Source organism: Aythya fuligula, chromosome 20 (assembly GCF_009819795.1).
Source record: "Aythya fuligula isolate bAytFul2 chromosome 20, bAytFul2.pri, whole genome shotgun sequence".
Classification (NCBI taxonomy): Eukaryota; Metazoa; Chordata; class Aves; order Anseriformes; family Anatidae; genus Aythya; species Aythya fuligula.
In genome coordinates this window covers 3,462,350-3,478,252 of record NC_045578.1, presented here as the reverse complement: position 1 = coordinate 3,478,252, position 15,903 = coordinate 3,462,350, and the positions used below count along the sequence as shown (strand labels likewise).

At 47.4% G+C, this 15,903-nt stretch overlaps 1 protein-coding gene and 1 long non-coding RNA gene across 2 annotated transcripts; one reads left to right on the top strand and one right to left on the bottom strand.

Moving 5' to 3' along the window:
• Nucleotides 1–859: 859 nt before the first annotated feature.
• On the top strand, nucleotides 860–2,546 carry LOC116497129. The gene is made up of 4 exons (XR_004254083.1): nucleotides 860–915; nucleotides 1,618–1,683; nucleotides 2,044–2,106; nucleotides 2,482–2,546. It is a non-coding gene; the product is annotated as an uncharacterized LOC116497129 (long non-coding RNA).
• A 6,352-nt stretch (nucleotides 2,547–8,898) lies between these two features.
• Nucleotides 8,899–15,707, bottom strand: RFC2 (replication factor C subunit 2). The gene is made up of 11 exons (XM_032201177.1): nucleotides 15,536–15,707; nucleotides 14,875–14,944; nucleotides 14,152–14,193; nucleotides 13,658–13,764; nucleotides 12,427–12,528; nucleotides 11,761–11,861; nucleotides 11,158–11,315; nucleotides 10,724–10,789; nucleotides 10,152–10,232; nucleotides 9,673–9,786; nucleotides 8,899–9,188 (listed from the first exon to the last, which is right to left on the bottom strand). The coding sequence occupies exons 1-11, from the start codon at nucleotides 15,640–15,642 to the stop codon at nucleotides 9,078–9,080; spliced, it is 1,059 nt and encodes a 352-aa protein (XP_032057068.1). The 5' UTR covers nucleotides 15,643–15,707; the 3' UTR covers nucleotides 8,899–9,077.
• Nucleotides 15,708–15,903: the final 196 nt, after the last annotated feature.

Here is a 15,903-nt window from a genome sequence, read left to right as displayed (position 1 = left end):
TGGGTGGGGATGTAGTGAATCTGTGCTTGTTTACATAGCAGGGAGCTCCCTTTGTGTCTACACGGGGACGCTCAATAAGAACTGGATCCGAGGGTAAATCCAGGCTGATTTGCTATGTCTTGCTGGTTCTGCTAAGAGCCGTGGGGCTGGATAATCCAAAATCTGCCCCCAGCTGTTCCCGCTGTGTCTGTGCTGTCTGTGCGCTGCGAAGGCAGCCAGTGCTGGGTATCCCCTGCCTGTGTCCCCCCATAACATCTCCCTGTGTTTTATCCCAGATAGCAGGACCGAGCCCCGGTACCAGAACTTCCTGACAGGTACGTGCCACGTGGGTGGCTTCTGGGGCTTGGGGTGGCTCACAGTGGGCATCGGGTGAGAGGCAGCCCCAGCAGGCAGGTGGGAAGCAGCACGCTGTGGCTCTGGCTCGCTGCTGTTAAGCTGCACATGATCTAATTAACAGCTGAAAGGAGGGCTCCTTCCTGGAGCTGGCATCAGCCCTACACGGATTGTGGTCGTGTGGGGCTATGCTCTGCTCTCCCAAAATGGGGGCTATGTCCCTGATTTCCCCTCACCTCGTGGGGTCCGTTCTGCTCTGCTCAGGGCTCCCGGCCCTGCTCGGTGCTGCCTCAGTGGGTTTTGGGGCTTGCTGTCCGCCAGGGCCATTTGCTATAGCCAGGCTTGGAAAATGTTGGGGTTTTGAGTTTATGCAACCAGTGTGCTAACAGGAAATCCCTTGTGCTTGCAGAGGACTACCTGTGCGAGGATGCTGCCTACGTGTAAGTGACCGCAGTTGCTCACCACTGCTCGGAGGGCCATGGGCCTCCCTGAGCAGCAGCAGCTGAGCGAGGTTTCCTTCTTGCAGGGAGCCCATCGCTGTGGATTTCTATGAGCAGGCCAAGTGCTTCACCTCACCCAAAGGTAAGGTCTCTATGCGAGCACCACCACAGCCTCCAGCATGGCGTGCTGGCTGCCCCATGGTTGCAGGGAGCCCACAGCGCTGCCCCTCTCCACTTTGCTGCCCCATCACCATTTGGCCTGAGGCAGGCACAGTCCAGGGCATGCCTTGCACCAAAAGGAGGGCTTTGAATGTTTTGTGTGCTTGGCTTATGGGGACAGGGAGTGAAGGTGGGGCGAAACACACTGCTCCATTCAAAGGCACCTTTTCCAGGCAAATATTGCATCCGTGAGACATTCTTGCCTCCCTGGGCACTCAGTGTTTCACGGCGCTGGCTTGGGCATCAGTCTGTTACCTGAAATGAACTTCAGAACGCAAATCCTATTTTTTATTTAAAGAGATTGAGGGGAAGAGAAAAAAAACAAAAAAAGAAAAAAGAAAAAAAAATATTATTTACCAAAAAAAGTACCTTATTCCAAAAAAAAAAAAAAAAAAACAACAAAACAACCCTTGTGTGGCTCAGCTGCCCACAGGCACATCCAGAGAGCTGACCTGCACAGGCTGTCCCCAAAACCAACACTTTTTAGTCTATGGCAGGTTTTGTGGCCAACAGCCCTCTCCTGCAGGCAGCTGACAGCAAAGCACAAAGCCCAGTGGGGGCTGTGCCCTTCCCGCACTGCTCCTGCTTCCCTACACCCTTTTTCTCCCTTTCTTCTCTCTGCCAGCCAAAGAGGAGGACTCCCATTCCTACCAGAATGTCTTCATTGGGGACACGTGTAGCTCTGGGCTGGGTACGTGCAGCGCTTCGTGCCGAGATTCATCGCGGTTTAGTCCCCAGCTCGGGTTGCTCATCACTGCCAGCATAAGGCGCTGGACCACAGGGGCTTTGGGCTTCTGTCCTGGGCTGTCACAATCACAAAATGAAGATGTTTCACTTTCCTTTGGCGCTGCCCACGCCGCTGTTTGGAGCGATGAGGGGAGGCAGGAGCGTGGGGCTGCCCCAAGCCCGTCCGTGCCTGTAGGAACCAGGGCTGGGAGGTGGCTGAGGCAGTGTCACCAGCCTGTGGTGGCACTGGGAGGGGGTTTCCAGGGTCTGCTTTTAGCCTGCTCACTGTTCAGCATCGTCCTGTCCGAACTCTGCTTGCTCACAGATGACGTGGATGACTATGAGAACAGCACGGCGATACACGCCTGGAAAATCGAGCAAAGTGCGGGTATGTCCTCAGCAGCTGCCTACGGACTGGGCTCGTGGGTGGGATGCCTGCTGTGCTACACCACACTCATTTTGGGATGTTTTTTCATCCATGATGAACATCTAAGCACACAAACTGCTGTGTACACGTGGCAGTTTTACATTTGGATGTGGCTGCAGTGGGACGGGGCGTTCCCAGTGCTTGCAAGGCCACCACGGCTCTGCCCATCTCGAAGTCCCTCTGAAACCCTGACACTGTGATGTGAGGTTTCTTAGACTGGCTACAAAAATGTGTCAATGCTGAGGGCTAACCGTGCTGGCCAAAAATGCAGTGCATATGGTGGGTGTTTCCGAATTATCCCAGTTAATGATGGGTGCTTTCCTTCTTCGTTAGCAGCGCTGTACATAGACAGCCAGGACGAGGAGCCGGACTACGTTAACACCAACCCCGCGTCGGACCCCACCCTGCTGTCAAAGCAGAGGTAAGGAGAGCAAACACTTGATGAACATATTTAGGGGAGGGAGGATTGCATTTGGGTTGTGAAACCAATTCTGAGCAGCTTCAGGCTGCGTGCTGCGGGCAGGACCCCCAGACCCTGCTGGTTTGTGCAGTGCGGGGGCAGAGCACAGCGAGGGGTCCCCTGGAGCCCCGGCTGATGCTGCACACCCTGCTCTGCGCTCAGCAGCAACCCGGTAGCTGCTGATACCGAGTTTCTGGAGGCAATTAAAAGCCAAAAGCATGCGCAGAGCGCCCTGAAGTCTTCCTGCAGCTCTGAGCGAGTGGGTGACAAAATACAGTGTCAGTACGGAAGAAAACCAGCCCCAGAGACACCAAGCACCACAACGGGGGCTGCTTTATGGCCCCAAATGGGCTCCCGCAGCCCTCGTGGGGAGTCTGCAGTAAATGGCAGCTGAGCCATTAGCAGAGATCAAAAAGGCAAGGGAGTGGATGTGGGTTGCTGGGAAAGGGTTAAAAAACCCACAACCATCACCGTGCTCATGTATGAGCCTGTGGTGTCTCTACAGCGTGCAGTGCTGGTCACCCTGCTCGGGACTGGAGCCCAGCTGGGACAGGTACTGGGACCAGTATCGCTCCCCGCTGGGTTTTTGCTCTCCAAGCACCTGCAGGACCCAGTGGGATCGTCCCTGTGCCAAGTGGCACCCACAGACTGCAGGTGCCAGTGGCAGGCCGACCCCAGATGGGATTTTTTTGAAACCATGCAAAGTATTTAAGGCTTGCCATCACCATCCAAAACCCAAACGCCCTGTTCTTAGTGTTGCAGCATTTGTTTGAACCTCAGCAGCCCATCCTCAGCAGCATTTGCCCTCACAACCACTGCTGGCGGGGTGCTGTGCCCAGGGCAGGTTGTGCTTTTTGGCCAAGGACTTTGCCGTGTGTCACTCGGGTCTCATCCCAACAGCACACGCACGTGGTGCGGCCAGCAGCAAATACAGCTGGGTCTGCTGCACACCTGGCGTGGGGACCCGCGGCCCAGCATCTCTGCCGGGACGGGGACAGCACCTGTGTGTTGTGGTTTAACACCACGCCAGCTGCCTGCATGAGCCCCAGCGTGAGCAACGTGCTCAGCACCTCCCTTTTGCTTGAGCTGGAGTGAACCGAGATTGTGCTGTAGCAATGGGCTGCTTCAGAGAGGGCTGCAGAGCTCGCTTTGTTTGCCTTTTGGAAGGTGGTTACGGAATAGCCAGGCACCACGACAGCTGAGTATCTGCAGGGAAGGAAGCAAACCAGGTTATCCCTGAAATAAATGAAAGGGCTGTAATGGTAACTTCTATAAGCAATTCTGCATTTATTCCTCTTCCACGGAGAAATTTCAGGGCTGAAGGGATTACATCTGTGCATTAGTCACAGCAGACCTCCTGCTTTTTGCTCTGCTAACGTCTACACAGCACTGGGCACACCAGGCTGCTCCATCTGCTGTTTGTAACGGGACAGTGCCCGCCTCACCTGGAGATGGGAGAGGAACAAACAGGGCTGAGAGATGGCCAAAACCTTTAGCACAGCTACTGTAATGACCCCTCCTGATTTTGTGGAGAGCAACAATCACAGCAGTACCAGGCTACCACAAATAGACCCCTAGATGTGATAAGGAGTGCTGGGAAGCCAGAGGAAGGAGGGATTGCTGTCCTGAGGAGTCATGGTGATGCAGATTTTCTGGGAAGACCTCCAATCATAAACCCTGGCAGAAAGCTACCATGTGTAAATTACTTCTGGTGGCTCTGTCAGCAAATTAAACTTGACAATGCACTTTTTGCCATTATAACAATGCCTCCATTACAGATTTTGCTAGCAGAGCTGTGCTATGCAATCCCCATGCCCAGCCACAATGGGTCTGCCACTGAGGGAGGATGGGTTCAGAAATGGGCTGCCGGCCCCGCTGTGCTCTCTGCTCTGGGGCTGCTGCCCAGATCTACACATTCTGCAGTGCTTCAGGGGTCTGCTTCCCTACCTGGGAAGGAAATGCAACAGGCAGCAGGGCTAAGAAGGTGAAAGTGGGGACTAAAAGTCAGTGGACTCACTGTTTTCCCCTTCCTCTTTTTAGTAAACTGCGTAAAGTCTGAAGGAGCCCTTCGCCAAGCTGTAAGGGCACACCCAGCCAGCATGTACATAGGGAAGGAGGAGTCTTTGATCCCGCAGTGAAATCTTCTCCAGATTGTGCCCATGATCGTGTGGAACTGGTGCTGCTGAGAGGAGGAAAGGCTCTGCTTGAAGTCCAGCTGCAGACGTGCGTTGGAGGGAGCGCTCTGCCTGGCAGTGAAGCCTGGCCGACCCCTTCAGCGGCTCCCTTGGGCACGCCACGAGCTCGTTATCCTGTCTCACTTCCCTGCACGTCTGCTGGAGGGAGGACAGCTACTCTGTGCAATGTTTTCTCCTGTCAAGCATGAAATGAATCTTTAAATTGCTGAGCGGTAATGCAGCCAACTACTTAATTTGTCAGGCTGACTCATGCACGATGGCATTCGAACGCGGGGATTATGTTCTGATTTAGTTCCTCTGCTCTCCTGCAGAAGCTGTTTCCTACAGGAGAGGAACTGGCAAGGCAGAGGTTGCTTTTACGGCAGCAGTGGTTCTCTGGAGCTAAATGAGATACCAAACTGTTCACAAAAGCTAAGGACTAAAGAGGATTAAATCCTCATCTTATTCACAGCTCGTAATTCCCAGTGTCTGTGGCAGTTCTCCTTGTGTTTCGTTATCTGTTTTATAACGATACAAAGGCACTGCAACAACTGAGAAGGTCCGATCCACTGCTGTCAGCCTCAGAAATTGCACTGGTCCTTCAGATTTGCCATAGGAACATCAGTTCTGAAACATAACCCTTGTCTCTTGAGCCCTCATGTCTAGATTTGGCTCTGTCATAGCACTTATTTATTAAAATTGAAAATCCTCCAAAGCAAATCTGACGTTTTATTATGGTTTGCTATGATGTGTGCGTTGTCTTTGTGATCGAGCGAGACAGGCTGAGATGGGAGCACGTGTAGAAATGACACCGAATGGTGTGCAGGATCCTGCTGGGAGAAAACAGAGCTCCACAGAGCCTCGTTCCTCAAAATTGGTTTGGAAAACTATGCTTCAAGAAGGGAAGAGGCCCACAGCACTCGTCTCCAGGACTGGTAAGAATGAAAAGAAGAGCTAAGGGCGAGTGAGCCCTGGAGTGGGAGAAGGGGATGTCAGGTGCTTCCTGCTGCAAATGTCTCGGCTGTATTTTTAGCAGAATTGCTGAGAGCGTGGGGCCACCGCTCGTGTAGCTGAAATAGCAGGTGGTTTGGTGTTTGGCTTGGAAGCTTTACTTCTACCTCCTACAAGTGCATTTACTCCTGCTCCCGCAGGACTTTTCCAGCAGAGAAAATAGTGTGCTTCAGGAGCTTCCCCAGGCAGAGCTATCAGCCCCCCTTTCTACTTACCCCTCCCAGTTCCGCTTCTGCTCGTGCCCTCATGTTTTCTGATGTTTAAATGCCCTGCAAAAAGTTTGTGTGAGTGGGGGACACTGACCACAGAGAAGAGGAACGTGCTGGCATCCCAGAGTGCGTGGAGCAGACACGGTGACAGCCACAGCCTGTGCTGGCTCTGCACAGCCTTGCAGACAGGCAAGGAGGTGAGGAGAGCCCCTTGCTGCTGACACAGAGCATCTGCCCCATGCTGGGCCACGAAGCTGCCGTCCTTGGTGACTAATTCAGCACCTGAAGAAGCTCCCATTTTCATGAAGTGCTACAGATAAGATTTTGCAAGATCTGCTGGAGGGAAAGTGTGAGCTCCATTTTCAGTGATGTTGCACCTATTTGTGGTTCATCTCACAACCAGAGGGAGACATTAAGCACTTAAGACACGTTTATCAGCAGTAAAAGATCCTTTGGCAGGCAGCAATAGATCCAGTTAAAGGACTTCCAGAAAGTTCTAGCTGTTAGGTGAGCCAAAACACTAAAACACAAGGTTCACTGCTCTCCTCGCTGAGCAGGGAGGCAGCTCAGACCAGTTGCATTCTCCTGGAATGAGGTTCCTTCACTGCCAGACTCTGAAAGCTGCAGTGCGTAAGCGGTAGCTAGATGTGCAGTCTGTTCCCTCGCCTTACTGGGACTGAGCAAATTGCCCTCCTTCAGCTCTCCAGAACAGCCAGCTGCAGAGAGGGGTAAATCCTTCCTTAGCTCTGTAAAGCTCCTGAAGTACTTTTCAGGCAGTGATCTCATTATGCTGGAAGATGTCCAGGGACTCTTACGGTAAGTTTCATCAACGCTTCTAGTCTTGTTCTGAAAGACTTCGTTTTTTTTTGTGAGGACATACATGCGTGTTCACTGACCTGCTGTCCTTTCAGGACTCTTTTTTAGGTGCGCAAGGATTATTTCTGGTGCTAAACCAAAACTGTCGGCTCCTGCGTTGCCTGACAATAATTTAAGGAGAATCGACATCTCCCATGGGTACATACAGCTCTTTTTCCTCACATTAGGTAGGCAGCCAAGTGAGCAATGTGCTTCCTGTTTTCAATGTAGAAGACGCATTAAATGCAGTTTTGGCACTGCTGGTACGGCTATCGCAAATGGACCGGGGAGCCTTCACTGGCTACTGGAAGCAGCAGCTCTGCACTCAGAGGCGGTGAGCAGTTAAATACGTGAGAACAGGCAGCACTGCTGGCCTCTCAGACCGCTACTACTCCTCTTACAGGGAAAGGTGAGCAAAAGGAAATCCTCCCAGTGCTGCAGAGGATTAGCTCAGGAGCGAATCAGCTCCAAATTGGAGATGAAAAGCAGCTGTTGAGTATTGTCACAAAGAAAAGCACTTAGCAGGTAGGATCAGGACCTGTGATACCCCAAGTTTCTCACTTTCGCTGGCACTGACAGAGCAAACCACACAACACACAGGTAGGTGCATCTGCTGGGGCAAGGAGCAGCCTTACGAATCCTACTAATACGACATTTGTTATTTTATGAAGCTGCCACTGTAACACCTCTTCTTTCTATTCGGCAGTGAACATATTTAACTAGGAGAAGGCAGAGCAGGCTGTCTGTGACGTACAGACAAGGGAAAATCAGTCTAGTGTTTAAATAATGTGTCTTATTTAAGCTTTTGCAAACAAAAGCTATGATGTGTCTGTAAAGGACTCAGTGGCTTAATCATCTTAGTGCATTGTTATATATTTAGCAGTGTTTGTGCTAGCGTTAACAATTCAGTAACTCGGAACCAAACTTACCCCAGTTTGACTAAAATCTAGTGAAAGAAGAAGGTACTTTGAGTATTGCGTCCATTATTCCAAGAACTGCTTCCTTTATTCCATTCAGGAGCAACCTCAAGCATGCCTGCGCTTTAGCTGTCAATTATCTTGCTTTCCTGCACTTTGAGTTAAAAAAGGGTTGTCTTAAAGCTCTGTCAGAGGGGCTGCAGAGCTCTGATGGCACAACTTACAATGCTGCCAGCCCTTGCTGCTGGAACTCCTTACCCCTGTGGCTGAGTTGGAGAAAAGGAGGGTGTAACCAGTGCTGGGGCTGGTCTTTAGACTGAAGCTGCCTGCAGAGGTGGATTTGGTGCTGAAACAATGTGGTTTGGGCAACTGGCTGCTGGGGGTGGTATCTTCAACACAAGGGGCAGGGAGAAGAGCAGGCACCAGTAACTTGTACTCCTACCGTGTTTTGTTTGACTGCTGTAACAACAACATGCTTCGTTAAGAGCTCTGCTTACAGAAATATATCTGACACCTGATATGGAGGTGGTCAAACTTAATTTATATTTGTTTCTGCATTTCACACTTTATTGCTCCTCTGCACTTGTGGGGTGGTTTCCAAATCTAAGCAGAGAGGAAACCATGATGCTGTAGTTTTTTGGTATGTTGAAATTACTGTAAAATATTACCTAACCTGGACAAGCAAAAACAGAGAACACAAATGCAGAGCGTACCAGAACTTGGTGTATTTTTTTTTTTTTAAAGATTAGAGGCTGAGTGTCCAAAATAAATAGCTGGCATCATCAAGAAATGTATATTTCTCCTGTACATGTTTGGTGGAAACACCTTCCTTACCCCAGCACATGAAGAGCACCCAGAAATGGCACCTCCTCAGCATGCCTCGATTGTAACTCAGTCACGGCTCTGTCTGTGCAAAAGTTTTTTCTTGGTCTCAGTGAGACCACCAGTCTTGATCAATCGTAAGGTGTAATCACTAACGAGGGGATTGATATTTTGTCTCTCCTGCTGTTAGGTCTTGGTATCATTACCCACGAGCATTTTTGCTGAGTACTAGAGACCTTACTGCTCCTTTCTGGCCTGCCACAGTCCTTTCTACCTCAATTACACAACAGGCAGAAGTTCTTGGGTTAAAGATTTCAAAGCTTTATTGATCAAATAAAAAAAAATACAAGTTATTTTACAATAGAACCTGGTTATTTTTCTGGGATTTAGCAAAACCAGGGGGACAGAATTCATGACACACACGCAGCTGCCGACCTTGCATGTCTTCACCTTCCAGAAGAGGGGTTTCAGCTCGATCAGGTATCTAACTTGCTGCAGGGGCTGCCGTCTTCTGACACAGCCTGGCCAACAGTCCAGCCATTTGCAAAAGCGAGTTCACACCTTCTGCTATTTTCATGTGCGTGTAGCCAATTTCCTGATGAGGAAAACGTTGTCAAACCTTCTGGTTTTTTTCCACAGTCTGTATGGTGTGACTAATGACTCTCCTCTAAATAGAACATATCCCTTACTGCTAAGAAACTATCTTCAGAGTCACGTAAAGATTAAAAAAAAAAAACAACATTTTTTTGGCAAGACTATTACATTCCCATGTAGACCAATTAGATCAATTTTTATTTATTTATTTTTGTAATTGAAGCCTGTGCTTCCCCATATTTTTTTTGTGTAAGGAGCAAGGTGCTTGTACCTGAGGACAGGTTTTAAATCTTAAGAGTGATTCCATTATACCAGTTCACCATTTGTCAACTGGCTGTTAAAATAATTTAATATTTTACTATCCATGGGACTAGAATCTAGTATGCTCTTCATGAAAGTTCTTAAGGAGTTTTTAGAGGCTTTGATGTAAATAATAAGTTCAGCCAGCATTGCATTTGTTATTAATCCATCGCTAAAATACTGACCTTTATAAATTCCAGTTTCAGATATTCAGGCATTTGAAAGGTTTTGCACACACGGAAGATGTTACCAATCACATCTTCTGGAGAGTATCCAAGTCTCCACAGGTGAGCAAGAATCTGTGCAGGAAAGAATAATCCCTTGTTTATCTGCAAAACCTAGCAGGTGAGTAAAGTACATTCGGTTTTGGGACAGCTGTATACAGCTAGTGAAAATATATGTACTACTTATCCAGCAATTCAACATCAATTCTGTTTAGCAAGTAATTTCAAAACTATTTGTTCTCCCCCCCCCCCTTTTTTTTTTTTTTTGGCTTGGTGGATTATTCATCTGAACAAACTGCTGGAAAAAAAACGGGACTTAATTTATTAATTCATATACATGGTTTTGCCCTTATTCTAAAGAGCAATGTACACCGAATTCTTCAGAGCAGGTGTTCTTTAAATAAAAGGTGTCTGCAGAGACAAAACCCGTGAAAGCCAACCTTGTATGCTTCATCAATATTTGCATTTATGCAGTGCTGTATCATTTCTTTCACAAGCAGAGGATGAGGCTCGTCACATACCTGTATCAGAGAAATATTACACTTTAAAATACTAGAGCATCCCATATTAAAGCCCCAAGTATTTTCACCAAGTTTCTGTACAGCTGAAATACTGAATCAGACACATCTTACAATCCAAATTAGATTGATTACATTATAAGTAATATGACTTTTCTGATAACATAGCTACCCTACCACGGTGCACTCAATAGCACTACATGAGAACGCAAGTAATAGATTCAAGTTATCACTGTGAAATTTCCCAGCAGTTAGGTGATCCGTGTGATTTGAGAGAGTTGGAAAGTCAGAAAGCCTCAGATGATCTGTTTGGGACTGAAGAACTCTCTGCCTTTTCAAAAAGTAAGCACACTTCTTTTGACTAATACCTGCTACATACATAGCATGGTCTGCAAACGGGTAAAGACTTTCAACGTCTCACATACGTGAAGGAAGGTCTCACGTAGTTAGGCAGTGTTAGACTTCCAGCTTTACTGTTTTACAGCATTACTAACCTTAAAGACATTTTCACTGTTTATAAAGCCAAACCCAGAATATGTGGACTGTAAGTTGTTTAATGCCTGCAAAAAGAAAAACAAAGACTTCAGTCATTTTCGGAAGTGCTGCGCTTCTGGCTCCTCTCCTCAGGAGGAAATACATTTTTGGGGAAATTACACCAAAAATGGAGTTTTCAGTTAGGCAACAGAATAAACTGTAAATGCATGCAGACATTGTTTTCTCCCAGAAATTCAGCATCTGATTTCCAGCAATTTGCTTTTAAGGAGCAGATCCACTTTAAAACCTTGCAAAAACAAGCAGTTTAGTTACTCTTGTGCCACAGATCACATCCCCTTTTCCTTATCTCTCCAAAGATACATCCTTGAGAGCAGCAATTCAAACTTTTTTGCTTTAAGCAGAAGCGTTTGTTTCATTGCCTTCCCCCTTCTACCTGTCTCATATCTCCTTGGGCTGTGAAGATAATGGCTTCCAACCCATCATCTGTATATGGCACATCCTCTTTCTCGACAATTTTCAGTAGCCTCGCAAGGATTTGCGAATCCGTCAGCTTGGTGTAGCGCAGCACTGCGCACCGAGATTGAATAGGTTCTGAGGACAGAGATGCGTAATTAGCATTTTAACTAGTGCTAAACAAGGGTAGTCTAAAGCTCTACACTGTGTTAGCCTACAGGCCAGCTCTTTCTGACTTCTGATTGTGTTTCAGAAAGCAAGACAATAAAAGGGGTTCAACATCCAGTTAACAATACACCAATATCATAAACTGTAGCAGAGCTGGATGGAGATTAAGCCCAAAGAAATCTGCTTCTGCAGTCATGCACAGCACTATCTATTAAAAACAGCTGTTCAGAAGGTTCACTGGCTACGCAAACACGCTCTTTTTTTATTAGCTGGATGTTCAGATGGTTTGAGTTTTCAGAAGTACCAGGGCTTCTTGCAATGAGCAGGCTCGAGGTATTTCTGAAAACTGCTTTGAAAGTACTCAGCAGTATGGGGAGTGTTTAACTAAAACACCCAGGGACTAACAGCACCTTACCTATGATTTTGTCAGAGGCATTGCATGCGAGTGCAAAGCGTGTTGTTTTGGAATAAATTTCCATTGTTCTTCTCAATGCTTGCTGTGCTCCATCTGTCATGCTGAAAGAGAAAAGGAGTTAGGACAGATTTTACCCTTCACTGACTTATAGCTGCAGCCTAATAATTATTTTTAGACAAGCTTCAGACTTACTGATATTAGACAGTACTTTGTAAATTACTTGGTATTCTGGCTTGGTAAGCTAGGCAGCTTTTGCTAGGCATGTGAACAGATCACCCTACAACACAGATAATCGCTGAGACCTCCATAAAATTAACACACAAAATTAAATCATTAATACTCTGAAAAATACTTCTAATTACATGCAGGTACAGGAGAATGTCCCATTTTCATCAGCCAGTAAACTGGAAGATGCTAAGATCACATCAAGCTAAATCCTGAAGTGTTTCAACCCAATATTCAGCATCTCCTTTGAAGCAATGATCTCTACGTGATGTGAGGAATCTTCTAAAAGCACTGTTCAGTACCCATTTGTTTCCTCCTAAATTGTTTTGATAGCCTGATAGAAACATCTAATACTGTCCAAGACAGCAACTCTGCAGACAGAGAACAGATAAAAAAGATTTCACACAGTAGCTGAAATAAAAAAAAAAAAACACAACGTACCTGTCTGCTTCATCAAGGATGATTATTTTATGCCGACCTTTTGGAAGCGTGACCTTTTGCTGGGCAAACATTTTGATTTTGTTTCTCACAACGTCAATGCCTCTGGAACAATAATTCAAGTCGCTTATGATCAGTTGGGTGAAATTACACAATGGATTTTATTCAGCAGACACAGTGGCTGAAGGGCTCCCGTGCTCCCCATTCCTGTGCTGTTTGTTTCCGTTCCATCAGCAGTGCCAGTGTAATTGTTGTGAAGCTGTGCTGGTAGCCAGACGGCCAAGCAGAGTCGGATTTAAACACCCCTCCTTTTTGGAGGTTTTGAAAAAAGCAATTTAACAGCTTCTATCAGTAGCTTTACTGCCACAAAAGCACTTATGTCTGGCAAATGGTAGGAGTAATAAGCAAACAAGGGCAGAACTGTTTAAGTCTGCACTGCTACTTTGCCAGTACTTCACAGAGCCGTACCAATAAACCCGGCCATAAATCAAGACAGTTTAAGAAAAACACCTGGACAGATTTCATCATATTAGCACAACACGGATACCTTCCTAGACTGAGTCCCACTGAAGTATTACTTTTAAAAGTAAAGGATTTTACTTTTTGTGAAGTGTAGAAAATGAATGCTGTACTATCAGTTATAGAACTACAGAATTCAAAAGGCAGGTACAAAGCACTGTACTCTTGAACCCTCCCCAAAACGTCCCTAGAATACGTCAGGACAGGGTCTGCTACAGAGCTTGGGAAATATAATCAGCCTTTAGTACCTGATCCTCAGAGAAGAGTCAGTGTCCTCTCTATACCTAATATCCATATCCTACAGTTTTAACCCCAACTGTCCTTACTCTTAATTTCTATCACTTCACTTTTTTTCCTAAGTACTGACGAGTTTCATTATAAACAACTCATTCACCTTTTATCAGGATCTTCATGAATGCAGGAAGCATAACTCTTCAAAGTAAATTTGAGAAGACAGTACCGCTATGTATTCTGCACTCCGTTTATATTAATGTGTGTGTGAAAGTACCTATCTAGATATAAAACATCAGGTGATAATATCTATGTTGCTAGTTGGACACCAAAAATTACCTTTGAGTTGGAAAAACTACATTAAAGTAAGTACTAGAGGCCCTACTAAAACATTAAACCTATCAAGCAGAACTGAGTTCAACTAAAAATAAAAATGGATACTTGCTTCTTCGTTAAAAGTTTGACCAGGTTTGTTCACTCTCACCTGTCATTTGAGGCATTCAGCTCCAAAACAGCATCCTTTAACGCAGGACCAAGCAGAGCACGAGCCAAGCAGAGGATACTGGTGGTTTTACCTGTTCCTGGGGGACCCTAGAGATACAACAATTGCTGATAAGTTTAATGCCATTTTCTAAGCTGTACGCTCTACAATGCTCCCCAGTCATGAAACAGAGCTGCAACAGAGGAAGTGCAGAGAGAACATAGGTCTAAAAGTTGTCTTCAGCATCTTGCCTGCAACAGTGGAGGAGAAGCATAAGACACACTTCAATAAGCACCTGAGGGCCAAGTTAGTTTTCAGTAACAGAAGGTAGTTTACTTCTTGTGTATTCTGCTGAAAATACTGCTCTGTAACCATACAATCAACATCACTGTTACCAGTACACTCAGGTACAATGCAAACCCATACTGAGAGGTTGCTGTGCCTAGATTTCAGAAGCCAGGACCCACAACAGTGAAATACCACACGGCAATACTTACAGCAATGATAATATTTGGTACATTCCCCTCTTTTGCAAAGACCTAAGAAAGAATAATTAAAAACATACATATAAGAAAATGGTAGGAAGAAATAGTTTCCAATTCTATTCTATTTTAATCATGAGTAACAGAGCTACCATTTATTTTCTTCCCTCCTGGTTTCTTTCTTTCTTTTTTTTTTTTTTTTTTTTTAAAAAAAAAAAAAAAAAAAACAACACATTGCTGCTTTTATGTTTTTCAGTTGAACTGTTAAGTCAGTTCCTAGAATAATATGGAAAAACATTAAAGTACTGAATCTCACAGGCCTTTACTCTTTCCCTTCTATTTGCTTCAAAGATATATTTGCTAGTATAAACATTCTACTAACAAATGCTACTTTTACAAATTAATTTGTCATGGAAAATATTTTTCTTCTAGAGAAAAAAAGTGTTGTTTTTGTTTCCTTCTGTAGTAATATAAACTATACTTACTCATTGAAACAATATAACAGGTACACATGTAAAAATGTTGTATCATAGCTGGGCCAATTTAAACAACATCCCAGTTCAAGAAGGCTTGTGTCTTTAGGACATTGCTCTATTATGTCCAAAAACTTGTCATTTCTTAAGTAAATCATAAGGTTTTTTGTCCACATGCTCAAGTATAGCTCCACTGGTCTGTGGCTCTGTGCAGAATTATGGTTTTTGAGCTAACCCATCAAAAAATAGAGCAACAGCTACACACCTCCAACCTGCTCACTGTATCTTCATTTCCAACTATTTCACACAGTTTCATGGGTCTGTATTTTTCCACCCTGTAGAAGTAAAACACTTCAGACACACATGGCCAAACGTTAACAGCGCTTTACACTGCCGGAAAAGGAGGCTCACACTACGTTGAACGCCAAGTTGTTTTATTTTGACCAGCGTCAGGATGAAAACACCACAACCGCCTGGGGTTCGCCTTCACGCCTCAGCCTGACAGGACAGGGCTGACAGGGGAGGCACCGCCCGCGCCTGAAGGGCCAGATCTCGCTCGGGCTGGGCCCCGCAGGGCTGAGCGGGGGTTTCTCGCTTCCCACCCCGCGGCGAGCACCTCGCAGCCAGCCGCCGAGGGGAGGCAGGGGCCGGATCCCCTGGGTTCGCCCCATGCCCGGCTCCCCCCGACCGCAGCCCCCTCACAGCCGCCCCTGAGGTGAAGTGAGGCGACAGCGCGGCGCGAGCCCCCTTTCTTCCCGCCCACGGCTCGCCCCGCCCCCCGCCTCTTCCCATTGGCTCCTGCACGCCTAGTCCCGCCCCGCGCCCCGCTCTCCACCAATGGCCGCGCCGCTCGGCCCTTCCTCCCGCCCACCGCCCGGCTCCATTTTCCCCACCGCCCCGCGCCCCGCGGCCCCCTCAGGCCTCACCAGGGCAGCTCGTAATGGCCGCCGCCGGCGGGAGCGGGCCCCGGGGCGTCGGCGGGTCCCCGCTTCTCGCCCTGGGCCCCGGCCTTCTCCGCCTCCTCCGCCTCCATCGCGGCGGTGGCGGCTGCAGCGGGCCCGAGCCCGAGCCCGTCTTCCCGCCGCCTGCCTGAGGGGAGGAACGCGCTCCGGGCCCGCCTCGTAGGGCGGAGCGGATCCTGCCCCGGCCTCCCGGGGGTGGGCGCTCAGTGGCCGGGAGCGGGGCTCCGGCAGCTGCGGGGGGCGCCTGGGGTGGGCTGGGAGCTCCATGGGGGCAGGCAGAGCTCTCGGCTCTTCTGGAGTGTCCCCCCTCTGTGACATGTTGTGTCAAAGCT